This window comes from Argiope bruennichi, chromosome X1 (genome assembly GCF_947563725.1).
Source record: "Argiope bruennichi chromosome X1, qqArgBrue1.1, whole genome shotgun sequence".
Taxonomy (NCBI): Eukaryota; Metazoa; Arthropoda; class Arachnida; order Araneae; family Araneidae; genus Argiope; species Argiope bruennichi.
The window spans coordinates 50497256-50518657 of record NC_079162.1 but is presented as its reverse complement, the minus strand read 5'-3'; the positions used below and the strand labels follow the sequence as shown (position 1 = coordinate 50518657).

Below are 21402 nucleotides of genomic sequence, written 5' to 3'. Positions count from 1 at the left end.
GGACCCCAAAAAATCCCCTGAAACTTTTACGGACTTACTACCGACATTTTGGAGTTTCGAGAGGGGGGGGGGAGAAATGAAAAATTACAATTATGAAGTATTGAATGACATAATTATAAAAGTTCAATGAATTACTTTTTTTGCAAAATTAAGACCTTTGAACCCAGGTCACGTGATCGCACATCTGGTCGAACGAAGTCTCTCCCTTTTTTTTTCTGCCGCGCCTACTTGCCGAAAAGAATCCAGAAGAGAATGTCCGAGAACCGGGGGAATGAGTCATAACTCGCAATAAGGAAAGAACAAAAAAGAAGTTTTTTTCCCCCTTTTCACGCATTATCACTGCCTTTGGAGAAAGAAAGGAAAAGTTTTCACCACACACACTGACCTTGCGTTTTCTGCTTTCAAAGCAAACAAAATTACCCAGATCAAAATAAATAATTCATTATTATTCCTACTTCCTTTTGAACGACGATCCCCGGAATTTCCGGGTATCGAAGTTCAAAATGTCCGGAATTCCGGGGTTTCCCCGGAGCACAAACACCCCTGAAGTATTGTAAAGCGGTCATATTACAAAAATATAAACGTTTGATTAAAACTGTACTCTCAAATATTATTAGAATATAAAGGGTTAGAATAAACAATACATGAAATTTACGAAAACATTATAAATAGATGGAGAAAAGAAGTGTAACAGCTTTAAGTCCTACATTTTTCACAACTACAACTGCTCAAAACATTATAAAGTAAAAGATGCGTTACATCATTCAATTAAATTATAATAATAACAATAAATCAAGCAAGCAAATAATTACAATACCTTGGCATTCAGAGGGCAGACATTTAAACCAGAACGGAAAAGTGTTTCTTCATTTTTCCACTCAGCACTTCTCTAGAAGAATAGTGACATTATTCAAAACATCCGTATTTGTTTTTTAACTAACTTCTAAATAACAACTCTTAAAATAGAGAAATATGAATGCTAAAATTTAAGTAATAAATGGAGTTGAAAGAAATTATTTTAACTTTTGTTTGTATATAAGAATATCAGTTTTGCTCATTTATCATTTATTTGTTTCTTTAAAAGGGCACGATTTTGACTAAGAATTAAAAAAAAAAAAAAGCTTATTAAAAAAGAAAAATTTAGTAATAAAGATTCATCCTAAAATATACAGAAGATCAAAATCAATGTGTTGTGCTAAAATAAATTTTTCAAAAAAATATTTTATGAAGAAATTGCTGAAATTTTTACAAAAACATTAAGTATGGCTAGCAAAAAAAAAAAAAAAAAAAAAAAAATTCAGAGATATATACATGCCTTTGTTTATCAATCTGAAATATTAATTATGATAAAGTCGATGAGCAGCTGACTAGACTCGCATAATTTTTATTCTAACGTAAACTGAGAAACTGTACACAAGATTTCCCTTATATTACAACAGAAATGCGTTACTTTTCAACTACCAGAAAGAAAAGTAAGAAACTAGCAGAAATTGGATTCTTAAATTTTTAGATATACAGAATTTGACTCGCATACTTTTAAAATCTTCATATCAGAACTAAGCATTTTGCGTAATGATTGGCTATCAAAATTGTAATCAATTTTCAATAACCAATAAACTCATAAAGTAACAGGAAAAAAAATCATTCATTAATAAATTTTCATTGCATTACATATATTTTATAGATAAAATTCCTTGACTCTTTTAATTTGCAAAAAAAAAAAAAAATCAAGATAGATCATGGTTTTAAAATTTATTTGATAAACATATGTGGAAAAACAAAGAAATATGCACTTCTTTTTAAAAGTTTTCAAAATTATTGCAATAGAGAAACGTTCTAACACCAACCTAAGCTCAGATAATTGAACTTTAATAATTGCAAATACTATAAAACTCAAAATTGAAAATAATCATTCATTCAAGAATTCAACTTGAAATTAAAACAGAGCACTTACTTGAATACAGCGAATACCAAATACTGCAAGTAACAAAATAACAGAACACTGAATGCCCTAAAATATATATATTGTAAGTTTGAAATAATAAGTGGACAAATCATTTAGTAATTGAATTGCAACATGTTGACTAATCTAATGCTGACCCATTAATGCTGGATACATTATGAGGCACAAAAATTAAATTTCAATAGCATCTAAATTTCAATAGAATAATTTATCAAGAAACTATAATCTAAATTAGCACTATATTTTAATAAATTTTTTAATGTGTAAACATGCTAAGATAGATTTTAAATGATAATAATAATAACTTTTTATAATTATTTAATTTTACACATCCATAAAAACATTCAATACTTACATACACGATATGAAAAAGAATGTACAAGCTTATTAAATTTTCTTTTGAAAATCTTTTATTGGAAAACATTTTCATGTAGCAAGATTTTCTTGTCTATTTTAGCATATTAAATTCCATATTTATACCTAAACTAACTTAATTTATACTTAACTATAATAACTAACTGTAATACCTTAATTTATACCTAACTGTGATAATCAAAATCATGCATACACAAAACAGAAAGTATTTCACTGAAAACTCTGAATTGTAATAAGACTACAACCCTGGCAAATATAAAATGTCATAAAAAGAACTATATAAAAATAATTAAAACAAAATCCATGATAGATATGTATCATTAAGACAGCTCAAATTAAAAAGAAATAAATTGTGCATTTATCTTATAAGAAACCTTCTTAAGACTAGTGAAATAAGCATATCAATCAGGCAACAGGAGAAATGTTAACATCCAATGATTATATTAAAAAAGTGTCTAAAGTGATTATCATGAATAAAAATAAATCTGATAAAAATGCATATTTTGCAGACTTGTAATTCAAAATACCAAACGATAGCATATCTATCACAAACTGGTGTAAGTTTAAACTTAAGAGTAACATTTATTTTATCAAACATCAAAATAGAGTCATGGGACAAAAAGAGTATGCAAAAAAAAAAAAAGGAAGGAGTTAATAATTTCTTAAAAATTGGAATTTATTCCTCTGGATTCTATGGCAAAATAAGAAAAAAATTATATTTCACAAAAGGTGACAGTAAATATATATATAACAATATCTGCACTTGAATTCACACGTTTTCATTGTTTTACAAGTCTTGAAAGAACCGAAGGAAGCTACAAAAATCATTGAAATTCTCTTATAGGAAAATAAGAAAATAAAAAGCTACTATAATTTGATCCAGCAAATTTTGAATTATTTTCTGTAAAAAATCAAATGTAATTTTGATATAAGTATTTTAATATGGCATAGTAATAATAAAAGTGCGATAATGGCTCTGTTAGGTGTCACCCAAATCACCGCGTCATTAACAGAACCTATCTAAAAACAGCTTTATCAAAAAACATTAATCCTTTAAAATATAAAATGTATAACCTCATTGTAATCAAAAGACATTAATGCTACCAAAATAAATTAAAATGTATATCCTCATTTTTCTGAGTGCAAATACAATAATAATAAATAATCTTATGCAGATACGATATAAACTGCAATTATTTCAAAAAATAAGATTCTTCGTTTTTTGCTAGATAGAATCCCATTCCCATTTATAAATTCATTTAATAAAAAATCATAGAACAGACTTATAGAATGATATTATAGATTTTTGATTATAAGTAAAAGATGAACTCTACATACCATTTGGCAATTCTGACCTAAAAAAACGGTCAGTTGTTTTAAGCCAATCACAATAAGCATACAAAATCCCATACTAGGCAGATAAAGAGCTCTTTCTGCAACAACAAATCCCACTCGGAAAAATAAATTAGAAGCAGGGAGGAAAGGTACTAGGATGAAGGCTAATGAGAAGCACAATAACCTAAAACAAATGCATTTTTTTAATTGCCTGGCTATGATGCAAAACAATTAAGTATAAAAATTAACAGTTTTAAACAACATAAAATTAAATATCTTGAAATTTCCCATACAATGATTTTAAATGTACATTTCAATTTTACTCGAATGTTTTTAAATAAAACTATCTTCTTGGAGGGGGGGGGGACCCTAATATTTTTACAAAACATGTTGAGATAGCAAAAACTGAATTTTTTAAATTTAAAACATTAATTACTTCTATAAATTGAAATAAAAAGGAGGGATACATCATATAACTACAATGTAATTATTTAGCCCTCCATGTGCGTAAAGTAAGTGTTCTATAATAAAATTGCAGCTTTCTGTATTGATGACCTCATTTTCCAATTACATGATTAATACATTTCTAAACATTTTCTTTTTCATATTCAATCAATATCACTACTATCAGTTCAAAAGTACAATAATAATTTACACTCAATAATATAAGAACTTAACATATTCATTTCATTTGCATTTAATCTTTTCTTTTTCCACATCAAATCAGTATCACCACTATTAGTTCAAAGTTACAATAATAAATTTACACTCAATAATATAAGTGCTTAAAAACATCCGCCATCTGTATATATATGACTTAACTGTACCATAAATACAAATGACAATACCCATCAAGAAAAACAAATTTACAAAAATAAGGTTTTTTTAATAATCATACCTGCTAGAATATTGCTCTATAAATATTTTGAAATAAAAGTCACTTTAAGCCTGAAGATAAAAATATGGCATTGCTAGTTCTACCCACATTTAAAAAAGATCAGAGAATTTATTAATTTACCAGGAAAGAGTAAATAAAAAAATGAAAACACATATTGATTTCAGTCATAATGCAGCCAGATCGATAAAAAGAAATATATCAGCTTACCTAACAAATAAATAAATATAATGATTTATAAAATATTAGCAAAACATTAATATTTCAGAAGTATAATTGGTACGATTCCTATCTGTTTCACCATGTTCACATACTTATTACGATATGTATAGATTATATATGTTTGCTAAAGTATAATTGCATTCAAACACGGATGCTGCATAGTCACAAGGAAAAATGCATAAATATAGATTTTCACAACCTTATTAAATAAAAAATTAAAATGTCATTAGCATGATGATTAAGTTGAAATGTGAAATTAAATATTTAGTAATAGGTTTAGTATTTTAGGATTTTTTTTATTAGAAGTTTTTAATACAAGACACAAATTTCATGTGTGTAAAACAATTAACTTTAACTACATTAACATAAAAATATTATAGCTCATAACAAAATTACACTGAGGTAACAAAATTAATGAGATACCCCTAATAACGTGTCGGACCTCCTTTTGCACGGTTAAGTGCAGCAATTTGACGTCAACAAGCCGTTGGAAGTCCCCTGCGGAAATATTCAGCCATGCTGCCTCTGTAGACGTCCATAATTGCGAAAGGGTTTCCATTGCAGGATTGTGTGCACAAATTGACCTCCCAATTATTTTCCATAAATATTCGATGGGATTCATGTCGGGTGATCTAAGTGGCCAACTGCCAAATGCAGAATATTGTTCCAACCAATCGCGAACAGTTGTGGCCTGGTGGCAAGGCGCATTATCATCCACAATTCCATCGTTGTTTGGGTGCATGAAGTCCATGAATGGCTGCAATATAACCATTTCGAATCAATTATAGGCTCAGTTGAACCAGAGGACCCAGTCCATTCCATGTAAAAAACAACCCACATCATTATGGAGCCACAACCAGCTTGCACAATGCCTTGTTGACAACTTCGATCTATGGTCTACGCTACACTGGAACCCCGTCATTAGTTCTTACCAAAAGAAATCGTGACTCATCTGACTAAGCCACAGCTTTCCAGTCGTCTAGGCTCCAGCTGATATGGTCATGAACCCAGGGGAGGCGCTGCAGACAATGTCATGCTGATAGTAAAGACACGCGAGTTAGTCGTCTGCAGTCAAAGACCATTAAAGTCAAATTTCGCCGCACTGTCATAACGGACACCTCTGCCATATGTCTCACATTGATTCCAGTGACTATTCCACTCAATGTTCCTTGTCTATTAACACTGACTATTCGACACACACATCGCTGGTCTCGGTCATTAAGTGCATACGGTCAGTCAGTGTTTTGTCCATGGTGGGAAGTTATGCCTGAAATTAGGTATTCTCGATACACTTTTGACGTCGCAGGTCTCAGAATGTTCGATTCCCTAACGATTTCCACAATGGAATGTCCAATGCGTCTAGCTCCAACTACCATTCCGCGTTTTTAAAGTGTTAATTCCCGTCGTGCGGCCATAATCACGTCAGTAACCTTTCCACGTGAATACAAATGAAAGCTCTGCCAATGCAATACCTATTTATACATTTTATACACGATACTAGTGCTATCTGTATATTTAGATATATCATGACTTTGTCACCTCGGTGTATAAGGTAACTATGCAAAATTAATAACTGCATTAAAATATGATTTCTGAAATTAGTTGTATAACAAACACAAATATATATTTAAAATAATAAAACAAAAACTTTTAATATAGTTCCTGCATCGTTTAGCTGCTGTAATGTATCTTAACAACAAACACAAAGACATGATTAGGTTTTTAACAAAACAATCACTAATAAAAATTCTAATCAAAACAAATATATGGGAAAAAAACATTTGAATTTATTTAATTTTTTTCATTGCTAGCATAACAAACACTGAAAGAAAAGAATTTCAGAATTAGATACAATAAGCCTGGTTTTAACTTTTGTTCTTATTGTTTGTTTTGCTCATTAAAAACTGCATACAAATTACAAAATGATGATTTAAAAATCCCCGTTTCAAGCAAAAAATTTTTAATAGAATTTATAAATAAAATATCAAGTCTACAGAATTTTAAAGCATTTAATACACTAAAAAGTATGAAATAAAAAGATGTGGTAGCATAATTTATTTCCAAAACTTATAATTTACCTTCGAATTTTTTTATCAGGATACGCTACAATACTGTAGAGAAGATGCCCCAAAAAGATCCAAAAAATCAAGACAGCTAACAAACGTTTATCATTAATTGCTTTTATAAGCGGTATGCAACCCATTGACCAATCAAAACAGAGCCAATATGGATGGATCAAAAGCCATACATTCATAGAATATATGTAGTGATAGTTTATCATCTAAAAAAAGAATATATCAATTACAAAAGAAAAAAGTATCAGAATTTTTTTAATAAAAAATTAATGTTTAAAGTTTATAACTTTGGCATTTTACCCTAACTAAGATATTTTCTTCAAAGGATGCTGGATTATCAACTTGCTGGAAGACAGGGGTAGAAGCACCCATTATGAACCACCTCAGAGCTAATAAAAAACATCCTCCAAGAAAAAGGATAATTTGCTTCATAAAAAATAGAGTGAAGGTTTTCTGCAAATTGAAAAAAAAAATGAATTTCAAATAAAACAATGGGAACAAAATTCTACAATAAAATGCAAATATGAGCAGTTAAAATGATCTTAAACCAAAAAACATTATTCATTACATAAAGACTAAAATCAAAATTAAATCAAGCAAAGTAATAGCAATTTCTAGTAATATTTCAAGTCTTAGAATTTGTATGTAAAATTCAAAACAGACCATAGAAATCAGAAGTCTTTCTAAAGTTATTCGACCAAAATATCATGTAAATAAATTACTATAGGATATGCAACCATAATTAAAAAAAATAATAATAAAAAAAATGAAATTAAATGAAAAAAAAATCAAATTTTCTTCATGATTTTCCTTTTCCTAAACCATTTAGAATCTGTTTAGAACTATTTTGTTAAAAACCTAATTAGCCACCTTTGGCGACCAGTTTGTTAAACCAGATTGACATTTTTAATTGTTAATGTGAAAATGCAGTCCCCCCCCCTTCTTACTTTTTAAGACCGAAAAACCTGAATTTAATTGAGTAAATCTACACGAATTATTAGGCGTGCAAACTAAAAAATGTATTTTTTGTTACAGATTATGTATTATATTTAAAATATTAATTAATTAAAATTAAAGAAAACATTGTACAGAAATGAAATCGATACCATTAAAAATGCAATTTTTGGAGTTTTAGATAATGCAAAAATCATTTTTATGAGACAATAAGTTTTGATAGATATGGTCATAAATTTCCATTAGTAAGTCAGAGCGATTACCCATCTGGTAATGTTTAAGAAAATTTTCACACTCATGTAAGCTTTGTTTAATGGTGTTTTTTTTTTTTTTTTTTTTTTTTTTTTTTCCCTTTGCATCTCACTTCCGTTGAAGGAATAGAGTTTTGGGTTAGCCCTGTCATTAATCAAGGAAGCACTGAACTAAATGCAGGAATAAAAATATTCAATGAATCCAGTCTAAAACGTTCGTATTGTGATTTGTTTACATTTAACTGATGCTATCCGGCAATAAAGTAATAAGAATGATTTCTGTGATACACACATTAGCGTATTATATAGAAAGATATGACAACATTTCATTTCAAAAGCTTAAACAAGGATTTCTACAATCTTTTAAGATGACTAATAATCTGAACATCAGATTCCTTAATATAGTATATTAATGAACTACTAAAGATTCTTAATTGCATTCAGAAGTTACGTTTTAATATAAATTTTAAAATACTGCTTTCACATTAAAAAAATATTTTCAGGAATACTCCTAATATGCACACTAAAAGAATACTCTTAACAATCTATACTAATACTATTAAAACAGATCTTCCTAACATAAGTTTACACTGCAAATTAAATATATATTTAATAGTTATTGCATCATATCTAATAGATATATCTAATATATAAAAATTAAGATGCAATAAGTATATAATTCAATAGATACTAATGATAATGCAAGAAACAGAATGTAAAGCCTATTAAAAAGCAATACAATACATACAGTCGTCAACAAAAAAAAAAGGAGCACTTTTGCAACTTTGTTATTTACTATCGCATCTACACAAATTTGGTGTTGATGGATATGATTCGAAAAGAGATTTGTTAAGATAGATTAAGCGAGTTAATTTATCTATTATTTCGAAAGTTTTACATTTAAATTATGATTTTTTTGTTGTTGTTGTTGAATCGTTTTGTAATAATAAAATTAAGCATCCAATAAAATTTTATGAGATTCTGATGATAATTTCAAGAGTTATGAGGTTTTGAAAAATGACGCATCAAATATTAAAGAAGTCTTACGAACTTGCGGAAATATTTCGGAAACTATTAGATATTCCCCACAAAAAATGTTCACACACCTAAAGAAATTATCGCATCTTATGAAGTTACGAAATAAATGCATAAATAATCCAAATTTAATATTTTTTTATGAATTTTTAAAAATGAATGCGGGAAAAGTGAATTGTAACATTATAAAATTTTTACAAGGGAGCAACGATGATATGCTAAAATGCCGGAATCTTAGAAATTGTGCGCATACTTCAAACAGTTTTCGAAATACTCAAAAAAATTGTAAAATTCCTACAGTCAATTTGCAGCGACCACTTTTTGAGGTATCGTATATTAAATTTGTTTGTATTCATAGGTATACTTTTTATGAAGCACGAGCTTTAACAGCCATTATAATATCGCATTTAAATATTAAATTTATTTTCAGTTCTGACAATTTTAATTTAATATGAATTTTGCTTTCTTTTAAAAAATGAATGCTTTTTTCCTACTCAGATGATATAAAATTAGATTGCAGGACCAACTGGCTGTTGGAATGTTTAATTAATTTTTACTCTTTACAGGCAGTGATTATTTAAAGGTAAATGAATCCGTACCATTTCTTATCATTCAGTAAATAAATTAACTCTAAAATAAGTAACTCAATTAGCACCTATTATTTACATATTTAATGAATTAATGTTCAGCATTCATTCATGAATTTCTTTAATTAGGTAGAGAACATTTTAAAAATATCCGTAAAATGATTCTCTCAGAATGATTAAATAATCGCTTCCTCGCATTTGCGTTTATGTAAAAACATATTTTTCGAACTTCTGATCGTTTGAAACTGTAACATGATAATGTGCTTGGCTCATTCGTTGCATTTTTCTTGATTATATCAGCCTTACGTAAAAAGACTTCCCGCCAATTTGTCATTCTTACAGTAGTAAACTTAATAACTTTTCAGTCCAATTAACAATTGTTTCTGCCTGAAAATAAGTCCTTCCAGACGCCATAAAAATTAAGATGTTAATTTCTTTGGACAGATCAATAAAAAAGAGTAAATGATGAACAGATTTTAAAGGTAATGAAAATGCTTCAATATTTAAATAAAAAGAAAAACATTCATATTGTTACGGGACTTCCGCCTGTAAATCCGTAAAGTTGAAGAGTTCGTGTAGTGTATGTATGGAGACGCACAGTCAACAGGCTTCGGTGACAGACGACTTTATTAAACACGAAATCACTGATACGCAGACAAATTCACAGCCGGAGACATACACAGCAGTACGCAATAGCACAACGCAGCAGAATAACGATAAGCTGGTGAAGCACTCAGGGAGAGGGAGCTCGTTCAACAATTAACAAGAGTTGAAATCAAAGCACTGCCTTCAGCTTCGACTTCGATAGTAGACTTGTCGGGGCACCCGTCCTTGGAATAGGACTATCCCCTTTATGACAAAAACTGGCTAATTACGCTTGAGTTTTAGGTATTATGGCATGAACTGTGGTGGTTCCTGATAATACGGTGGAAGGAGTGAAACTGGACTTGATTCTTTAAAAAATTTGCTCTTTGCAGGTGAGGGAGAGTGGGAGTGATGTCTTGGCCAATAGGAAAGCAGGATGTCAGGGGAGTGGGAGAGGGTGATGCAGGAAGGTTTTCTGAGTTAGGTGAGGGATAAACTATTGTTCGTAGCTGACCAATCAGGATGCTGGGTTATTGCAGTGGGATGACTTTACTTTTGATGGGACTTAGCCGATCAAAGCATTGAGGATCATCAACTTTTTCTCTTCTTTGTTATCTGTTTTCTTTGCTAGCTTGGCTGCTTCTATTAATTTTGGGAATTCTTTAAGTACTTCTCTTGATTCTTTAAGGATTTACAGGGTTTCTAGGATGGAGGGGAATTCTTCATTAGCAGTCGAAGTAGGGGTCGTATTCTGTTTTCGAGGTGGGGGGACGGGTTGATGGTCTTGATTTCTTTGATGTTTTCTGGTTATCTCTGCGTAGGAGGGTCTTCCGTTGATTGTTGTTAGCTTGGGGAATTTAATACAACCTTTCCATGCAGCTGTATGACCTGTTTCTTTGCAGTTTACGCAAACTGGGTCTTGAATTTTTTCTGTAATACTGCAGCTCCTGGTTGGGTGAGTACCACCGCATTTGATGCACTTGGGTGCTAATCTACAGTTCCTGACTGAATGATGAAATCCTGCCCAGTTGTAGCAGATGGTTGCAGTTGTCTTTCTTCTGTAGCTTTCTATTGTGATTTTTAGATGGCGGAGGGTTTTTTCATTATAGATGTTGAGTGCACTTCTAGATTTCTTGATCTCAAGTACGGAAATTGGGTACAGGGTTTTCCGCTTGTAGTTTCTAAGTTGGGATATTCTTATTATGTTGTAGTTTCTTTCTTCCGCGATTCTCTTTCCGTTCTTTAGCGATTTCTTCCTTCTCTGTGTCTATGGGAATTCCTTTCAAAATTACTTTTAATGACCTGTCTTCATAATTTTCAGATAGAACGAATTCTTCTTAATTTTTTCTGTTAATAGTTCGATGATCTTATTTCTCTCTTCTTCATTAACTGGTTGAATGACGATCATGTTTCTGATCAGTTTATTTTCTGTCTGGGGGTATTCTTGTTGTAGTTACTTGATAATTTTAGGTTGATAGAAGCAGGTCTATTATTGAGCATTTCTTGGTTTTGGCTCAGGTTTTCGAATCTATTTGAGGTGTCCATGATTTCAGGGCTTTCCTCAGTTTTCCTAATTTTTGCAGCTTTTTTAGGATTTACTGGTTGGAAGTTTTCAGTGTTGGTATCATTTTTCTTGTGGTTTTCTTGAGTTGGGTTGTCAATATCCATTTGTTTAATTTCTGGTTCAGCTAGGTCTATTTCAAAGTTGGGGTAATTGTCGTTGGTATATTTGCTTACGCTGTGATTTTTCATCCAAGTTTCTATTCCCTTAGAATATTTGGTTGGAGTGATTGTAGTGGAATTTTGTTGGGTTTTTCCTTTGTAGTTAGAATAGCTACTGCTCTAGGAGATGCAACAGTACTTGACTTGCTGTCTGTTCCAGATGGCACTGTGTGGCTGTATGAGAAGTTAGATCCCCTTGGGGAAATATCAACATTATCTTTAAATCCTACGCATTTGATTGACGGTCGAGCGCCTTTACTGCTCATAGAAAAATTACTTGAGCATATGCTCGCGCTACGTCCGTCCCCTTCCATAACTGGAGACGGAATGAATCAGCACTGCCTTCAGCTAGAGACTGCCAGCCTTTTATAGTTCCCGGGAGGCGGACCGAGAGCCTTCTGGACCAATCAGGCGTATCTCAGTTCCCAATGGATGGATCGTTAAAATTCTCGAAGTTTCCAGCATTATCTATTTTGTTGCCAAATTCGTCGCCAAGTCGTCAAATGGTCGCCATGCTCCGGGATTACTGACTCGGCACCCGAGCAGCATCCAATACAGATGATAGTAAATTGGTCTTTCCGGTGATAGAACTAACCATGCTGGAAAACAACATTACAGATTTGTAACAATATTTTTAAATTTTACACTCAAATTAAGGATAAATCTGAGTCGTATTATTTGTCTCTGGAATAAAAACTCGAAAAAGGTCTAATTTTGCTATCACGAAGCTCAGATTTGTTTAATATAGGTCCCAGATGGGTTGGTTCTTTTTGGGCAGTTTTCCGCAAATAGAATTAAGTATATCTCAAGAATTACTGCGAATTGCGGAACGAAATTTGATACATGCATATAAAAAGACCTGATGAATGGAATTGTTAAAAAAAAATCTCGATTTCCGGCATGGAAAAATTTCGAGATAGTAGTTAATCAACTATATTTATGTAATAAAACTTTGTTTATTAATTAATTAAATATCTTTAAAAACTCGGTTAATCAGTTTGTTTATCGCAACAAACCTGTTCCTTTAAGTAATTTCCATCGACGCCAATTTTGTGAAGATGCGATTATAAATTTAAAAAAGTTACAGAGGTGTTCTTTTTTGTTATTGTTGTTGACGACTGTACCATAAAATACCAGCCCATATCCTTTTGTCTGTAACCATCTTTTATACACCATAATAGAGGATGTATATATTTTAAATTGATTTTTTGTCAAGACAGTTCAGAGAACTGAAAAAATTCATTGAAGAATAGCAAATCCAATCATCTAAAAAAATACAATAATATACAAAAAAGCGAACGCTTCAAAGCATGATGATTATTACTTTTTTATTTATAGCAAAGAATTGCAAAATTAAGAATATATAATATTATACATTAAATTTAAAAATCAAACCTTATTATCATAAAAAGGCAATGGAGGATGCCCATTCTGCTTGTGAAATATGTAGTGGTAGATATCTTGTAAATCCAACTTACAAACTATGATTATGTCATAAACGTAGCAAACACCCTAAAAATGATAAACAATTTTAAAAAAATAATCATGTGATAAGTGTTAAAGTAAAATCTGTAGGTAGCAAATTGTTTCTTAAAAAATATTAGATCAACTGAAAAGAAAAAATATTCAATAATAAATAGAAAGTAAGCATACTGGAGCTGTCATATAAAAACCACATCAGAATATACAAAGCAATAAAATGAAAATAAAATTCACAAAAAAATTAATAAATAATAGAACAGCACTACTACTACTACTACTACTTTATAATATTGATATTATGCAGCAAAATCTCTTCAGTTTTTTTACGGCCTTTTTCTTCTTGAATTTTTAACACAGAACAAATAATAAAATGAATCTTAATTATTGAATATATTGCAATATTTTAGACCAATTCATTGCAATAAACAGAAATTCATATGATTACCTATTACAATTTTTTAGATTATTCTTTCTTTTGGGAGAAACTTACACAAAAATGCTTAAATTTCAATTTTATTTTGAAAAAATTCTGTCCTTTGCATTCAAATAAAAATCACTTTGAAATGATTTTATATCTTAAACATTTTTTCTCCAGTAACACAATATACAAAGAAATTCCTAAATGTTTTATTATTTTTGAATGCATCCTGAGAATTATAAATCATGAATGGAATTAGTTCATTTTCCCTTTTTTTTTTTTTTTTTTTTTCCTTTAGAAAGCATACTACCCTCATTTTAATCTTCAATATTGATAAATCAGATAAAGTCAAAACGGCTCAGTAATAAAAATTGTACAATTTACTTAAAAAAAAAAAAAAGATCCCATTTGTATTTTAATATAAATCTGGAAAAAAAAGTTATATAAAATACCAAATTGGGGCAATTTTAAATACTACATAAAAGTTTTGGGCAAATATATCTTAATTATTTGATTCTAAATGAAAAAGTTGTATGCTTCTAAATAAGGATATTTCAAAATAATAGACTCCAAAAATCATTCATATTATTATTATTATTATTATTATTATTATTATTATTAAATCATAGAAAAAGTATTCATTGAAATTCAGTCTTCATATTTACATGTCTAATGAAGTTATGAATTAAAAATAAAACTTACAATAACAGTAATTCCTTGTTCTTTACAAAGCATAGCCAAACCAGCAAGAACAATGCTCCAAAATAGCCACAAAAATGAGACTGTGGAACTATTACCAAATGAAGAACAGTCTAAAATATAAAAATTGTTTCATGAATATTTTCACTTAACTCTGAATATAATGAAACAAATAATGTGTAATATTGAGTTAATTATATAATTTAGTTATAAAAGAAACTTTTTGAAATTGTAAAATTATTGCTGTTTATAATTTCCTTCAAAAAATAATAAAATTAAATAAAACTTATAGTATTTTATAGAAGATATGAAAAAAAAAATTCAGGAGCTTATAACTATTTCAAATTAATGACTTTCAACAACTTGTTTACAAAAGCTGTACCTGTTAACATAACAGCAGAAAGAACTGTTGACCAGTAACTCAAACTACAATTACGAAGATAGTTCAAACAAATTACAGGAATAATTAGATACAATTTTGCTTTGATATGCAAATGCAGTCAAACCATGGACCATTATTTCTAGATATTTGAGCATATAGAATATTCTTAATATAAACACCATTATAGTAATAAAAACGCAATATGTAAAAGTGTAGTGAAATGAGAAATTTCAGAATATTATTTGTTTATTCCGACATATAACAATGTTTCCTATAGATAAATAACATAATATTCCCACTTACACAAACTCAAAATTAAGTTATCTCTTATTTCCTACTCTTGCTTTGAATATTCATATTTTAAAATATAATATAAAATTCATAAATGAAAATGAATATTAGAAATAAAAAAAACTGTTCGTCAAAAATGCAAAAACTGAAGTTGAAGTAAGAAGTTGTCAATCTTTGCCAAACAATAAAATTTTTAATTTGATATTAATAATGCAAATTTTAACTTAGATTTAAAAAAGAAACAAAATAGGGATAAATTAACTAATACATAGCATGCATCTAAAAATTTAAATGATAATGAATATTAGGATTATCACATTAGCCTTACTTTTGGATGTCTGAGTATATGAAAGAAATGACAGAAGAAAAAATATTCCACACAATAAATCAGCTCTACCAACGACAGCTGAAACCTAAAGAGAACATGGAAATAAATTGAGATCCTGTAAGGTTCACTATTGATTAAAATAGATATTACTAAAAATTCAAATCTCAGGTAATTTTACTTAGAAAAAAATACTTAGTTAAGGAATAAATATAAAATTACATGAAAATAGTATGAATACAATATGTAGAAAAAATTTATTAACAATGACCAAATAAATCTGATATTGCAGAATGAGAATTGGGATAATGAAACTTAATTTTCATTCTAATATAAATTTATTTCTCCAACACATGATGCACATACACATCATTTTTTATTTTAATACTGCATCCAACAGGTCATTGAAAATCAATTCCTTAGTTGAATTAGAACCAGGATTCACTAGCATTATGATTTTTTTCTGTATACCTATAATTATGATCAGCAGTCGTTTTGACTGCAATGATAATTATAGGTATAGCACAATTTGTTGTAATATTATATAAATTAAAAGCTTATAAATATATTATACTTCATTTAATAAATGAACATTTATAAACAAAGGATAATTAAACATACAAATGAGCTAATATAATCAAAAACTATGGTATTTTTATTCAAATTTTCAGCATTTGTAAATAAAAGATAAGTAAACATAAAGAAAGCTTTAAAAAAATCAAAATTATTATAGTTACCTTTAAATTTGTCAACACTTTATAAATAGTCTCACAACAATTTTCAATATGAAATAAATTTATTATAAACTATATAAATGAATTACTTGTTTATTCAGTTTGGCAATGTATGCAGATAACTGATTTCTTAATTTTAATCGTGCAACTAAAGTTAACTTCCGCAACTCCTTTTTTTAACAATTTTCACAAATGGCAGTTTTGTTGCGATTGCATGCATTTATCAGGCATTGTTTATACTTATGAGAGAGGTTCCCATATGCATCAATTTTTTCTAGGGTAGCAGAGGAACATTTGATTAAATGCACAACTTTTGAGGCTCCTCAGCAAACATCCAGAATAAAATCATGATGAGTGATGATTTTATGTCCAGTCATCTCTTTATAAATTATCCAAGCATATATGACGGCCAAATCAAGAATGTTAAGGATAAAAATTACTTCACTGAATATTTTCTTGCCATCTGACCAAAACATCAACTCCGTATTTCATTGAATTGAATATATTTCACAACTTTAGGTATATTGTTTTCCTTAGGTAAGATTTTCAAGTCGGGTGTAAGGTACGCAGAAGGAGAACATTATTCTTTTTCTCTTTGATAAGTAATATATTATTAAGCTCAGCAATCTTACTAGAATGGGACTTCATCTCTCAAGCTTGAATGAATAAGGTACTTCTCTTTTTGAATGATTTATTGTGCCAATACAGCTTATTTCTGCAGTCCTCATTCATTTTACTGAATTTAGCAAAGTGAAAAAATGATTTGTTGTCAGGTTTCTTCCAGTGTTGTGGTAGGATTCCATCAAATAAAAAGCTGTATGTTTAACTAACATTTCTCCAGCTGGCCTTGTTTCATCCTTGCCCAAATAAGGATACCCACTCAATAAAAATTTTGACTTTACATCAGTAGCAAACAAAAATTTAATAGTGAATTTATTTAGACTTTTAGACATTACTGAATAAATCTGTATTGAGTCTTCAAGGGGAATAATCGTTTGTCTACTGTTATATTTTCACCTGATTTATAATACATCAAGAAGTTTTAAAGAAATGTATTCCAAACATCTGAAACCAGGGCAAATGGATCTGTTTATAGTCTTTAGGAACTAGCTGACTTCATATCAAATTACAGATACTTCATAATTTCCAGAAATTTGTCCCTAACCATTGTCTCAGGGAAAATTTTCATGCCCCCGGATTTTGACCATAAACTCAAAACAAATAGTCCTTTTGCAGCCCAAGTCCTCCATTAGCTTATAAAAGCAAAATGAAAGCATCTAACACACTGAGGGAGAAATACCCATTTGGATTTTGTAATTTCTTATGGGGTTCATTTTCTGTGCACTGTTTTGTAATTTCTTATGGGGTTCATTTTCTGTGCACTGTTGAAAGTGATGCAATATTTTTTTTGTGTGGATAAACAATATCTATGCAGTGTTTGTGCTACCATCAATTATTTTTCTCTTTGGATACAAAGTTGTTCCAGCTAATTCTCATAAGATGTTTTACCAGGGAAATTTCCCTGTAACATTTGACAAAATATTTTCTATTTTCCAAACAAAACCATCAATTGCTATTTCTTCTTCTCTTTCATTTTCAACATTTTGGATACATTTTCATCGTTCTCGAGTTTTGTTTGGCCATCCCAGATTACTTTCTCTAGTTTGAATATCACTTCTAGAAAATGTACTAGAATCTGAAAATGGAATATTTTCTTGGTTTAAACTTTTATTTTCATTTATTGTTTTGTGAATAGACTTCATATCAGATGATACAAATTCATTTGTTGCAATATTAGGAATAATTCAGTCTTCATCAGATAAATTGGATGTACTTTTGGTATGAAAGTCAATCAGGTTCAATTTCTGAGCTAGAATTATCATCACAAAGACTTTCAGCATCTCTTCATTTGTTAAATATTTCATACCAAAACTTTTATGCTATAGGATATACAGGTCACTAAATAGGTCAGAACATTGAAATCATTCAAAATGAATTAAAGTTAGGTACACCTGCATCCACTGAAAGGCAAAATAAATAACATGTTGGAAATGTGCAGTCATATGCATACAAAACTTATAAACATGTATTTTACTTCCCTCTCTCCTCACTAATTTCTGCTTCTGTGAAATACACAAACCCCATCTTGGCAAATGCACCTGTTTTTCTATGAACATATGGAAATAGATAAGAAAATCATAAAAATAATGTGAATTTTTTTTTCGGGGGGGGGGGGATATGGTGAAAAACAACTAGTAACTGTAATTGTAAGTATATGCAGTAATACTGGCAAAAATATTGATTTAAAATGAACAAAAATACATTTATGTAACATTCAAAAATTTCTAGGAAAAGAAAAAAAAATATTAAAATTAATAAGAAAATAAAATTAAATTAATTAAGTCATTAAAATGACCGCTGCAGTAATTCTAGTGTGTCATGGTACCTTATGCAATTGCATAGAAAATTGTTGGATGGTCGTAAGAAAGGTGGCTTTAAATATTTCTGTTACATTCTTAAAATTCGAGATATAAAAATAATGCTTCAGTTGAATCCTTAAAAAGTGAGGTATAAAAATAACAATGAAAACTATTTTGATAAAAAACTGTCAACTAAAACGATGAAAAAATAAAACAATTTGATTCAGATGTTTCTTCTGTAAATAATCATATAAATATTTATTTTCCTAATCATGTGTATATCTGAGAGGGGATGGGGGGTGTTGGGTTCAAAAACTGATTTTTATTTTTTTAAAGACCACAGAGAGACTGCAAATGGGAAAGATTTAAGAAGCACTTGAATAGAATGAAAAAATAAATGCAGATGTCAATTTAAATAATAACACAAACATATGAAATTATTATTAGTAATTCCAAATACATTTTAGGGAAGTGATATTTTTATATTATATATATATATGAATATTCAATAGTATTACACTTACACTTTCTGTATGAATAGGATGTACAGAGAATAGCAAGGCACTTAGAAAGGCAGCTTTTGGTGCATCATGTTCTAATATTTTATTGAACAAGGAATTCATTACTCTAAGAACTAGAGTACTGACTGTACCATGAAGTAATATATTTACAAGGTGGAAACTGAATGGATGAAGTCCAGTCACAAAATAGTTCAATCTACAGAAACAACAAATTTTTTTAAAAAACACAAAACACGTTTCAACAAGTAAAAACATTACATTCAAATGAATGCACATAAAATTCTTAAAAAGTAATCAAAATTCCTTTAATATAAAATGTAAGTATTTATAATCTGTTTAAAATGTTAAAATATGCAGTACAGTTATAGATTCATAAAGCATAAAATATTTCTTATGGGAATCATTATATTCTCAAATTGAAAAGATTTGTCACACATATAATATATTGTATAAGAATATCATAAAACAAAACATTTTTAAAAAATAAGGAGAAATACCTGAATGTTAAAACAGTAAAAGGACGATAAGACTTGTGACTTGAATTATGTGTAAGCTTTGTTCCCCAAAAATCATTCTTAAAAATATTTGATAAGGGAGTCTCTGGTTTAAGATCAGCATTGTTTATTACAGCTTCAGAATCATCAAAAACAAACTCTCCATTGATACTGTTGCCATAACAAACTACAGAAATGAAGAAAATAATCCAGGATGACCAAGGTAGAATACACAATGGAATAGGAAGAGAATCCTCCCATGATTTACTTTTTGCTGTAGGATATGAAACATGGCCTTTTCCATTGCCAATACAAGTAGAATTCTTATTATGATCAGTCTGAGGCACCATAATATAAATATGATCAGGACGAAAGCATAAAAATCAAGTTAACTGAAACAAAAAAAACTTCATGTTATTAAAATAAAAATTATAATTGATAAATTGATGAAATAAATTCAATACAAAACCATTAATCAAACAATTTGTGAAAATTAATGTTTGAAAAGAACTAATGCAAAACACAAAATGCAAACAACTAATAAGCATACATTGAAAGTGCATCAGTAAATGTCAAATGTTGCGTTAAATGCATAAAATATTACAACTTATTTAAATACAAGCAATGTAAAGAGAAGATGATTCACAAAATGATAAAAAATAATACAATTTCATCTTGTAAAATATAATTTTAATCTCTTTTACTTTAATTTCTTGGAAATGGAATAATAGAAACATACATAAATGCAACAAAAAATAAAATTAACTGATTATTTTTAGCATGCAATCTGTAAAAGATCATTCCAAATCAGGTTGACCTGAATTTATCAACAATTGAAACAAGCATGTACTGTTTATATATTATGCACGTATAATTAATCGAAAAGAAAAAAAATACAAGATGTAAGCTCATTAAAGTATATCTTGCATAATTTCAAATTATTCTCTTCTATTAACACTCATATAAAAAGGTTTAACATTTTAAGGCATTAAAAAATTAATTAAACTCATTAATGAAAAGCTTTACACCATAGTTATTTATCAAATACACCAATGTATTGATATAAAATTATATTATGAAACAGAAATATTATTCATGCAAATAAAAAAAAAGCTCTTCTAAAAAAACGAAACTTGTGTCATGAATAAAGGACAAAAATAGTTTTAAGAAACAGAGAAAAAATGATGAGTAGGAGCAAAAGCAATACAAAGGGATTCAAGTCTAAAGCATTTATTCAAAATAAAATATATATTCCTGAAATTTATATCATCTCCATTGAATATAATGTGAATTAGTATTTTAATTAATCAACACGAACAACATTATGAAGTAGAATTCTTTAAAAGCGCTTAAAATATCATAATATACATATATCGACAGTTCTTACTTAACATAATTGAAGAGCGTAAAAATAAACTGAAATCAAATATTAAGTTGTTTTAGCTTGAGGTAAAAATTCATTAAATATCGGCTTACTACAAAACATTTTTAGCGACTGCGTCACTAAAAGTTTTGAATTTAACATAAACATAACACATTAAACTTTCCTATGAATTACTAATAAACAAGAGAAAGTAAAAGAAAACATTGAACTGACAGCATGCAATGTTGCCAGATTGGCGGTCTTAAATTCATTT

At 29.1% G+C, this 21402-nt stretch overlaps 1 protein-coding gene across 1 annotated transcript in view; it reads right to left on the bottom strand.

Annotated features, from left to right (window-relative positions):
- LOC129959551 (protein O-mannosyl-transferase TMTC4-like) overlaps positions 1–21333 on the bottom strand; it is a 38417-nt gene extending 17084 nt beyond the window's left edge. The window contains exons 1-11 of the mRNA XM_056072447.1: positions 21153–21333; positions 19769–20157; positions 19275–19467; positions 15600–15684; positions 14602–14711; positions 13395–13511; positions 7166–7318; positions 6869–7071; positions 3677–3857; positions 1955–2011; positions 818–889 (exon numbers count right to left, since the gene is read on the bottom strand). Coding sequence (XP_055928422.1) covers positions 818–889; positions 1955–2011; positions 3677–3857; positions 6869–7071; positions 7166–7318; positions 13395–13511; positions 14602–14711; positions 15600–15684; positions 19275–19467; positions 19769–20115 — 1518 coding nt within the window. The 5' untranslated portion in view covers positions 20116–20157; positions 21153–21333. The remainder of the gene's footprint in view (positions 1–817; positions 890–1954; positions 2012–3676; positions 3858–6868; positions 7072–7165; positions 7319–13394; positions 13512–14601; positions 14712–15599; positions 15685–19274; positions 19468–19768; positions 20158–21152) is intronic.
- Positions 21334–21402: the final 69 nt, after the last annotated feature.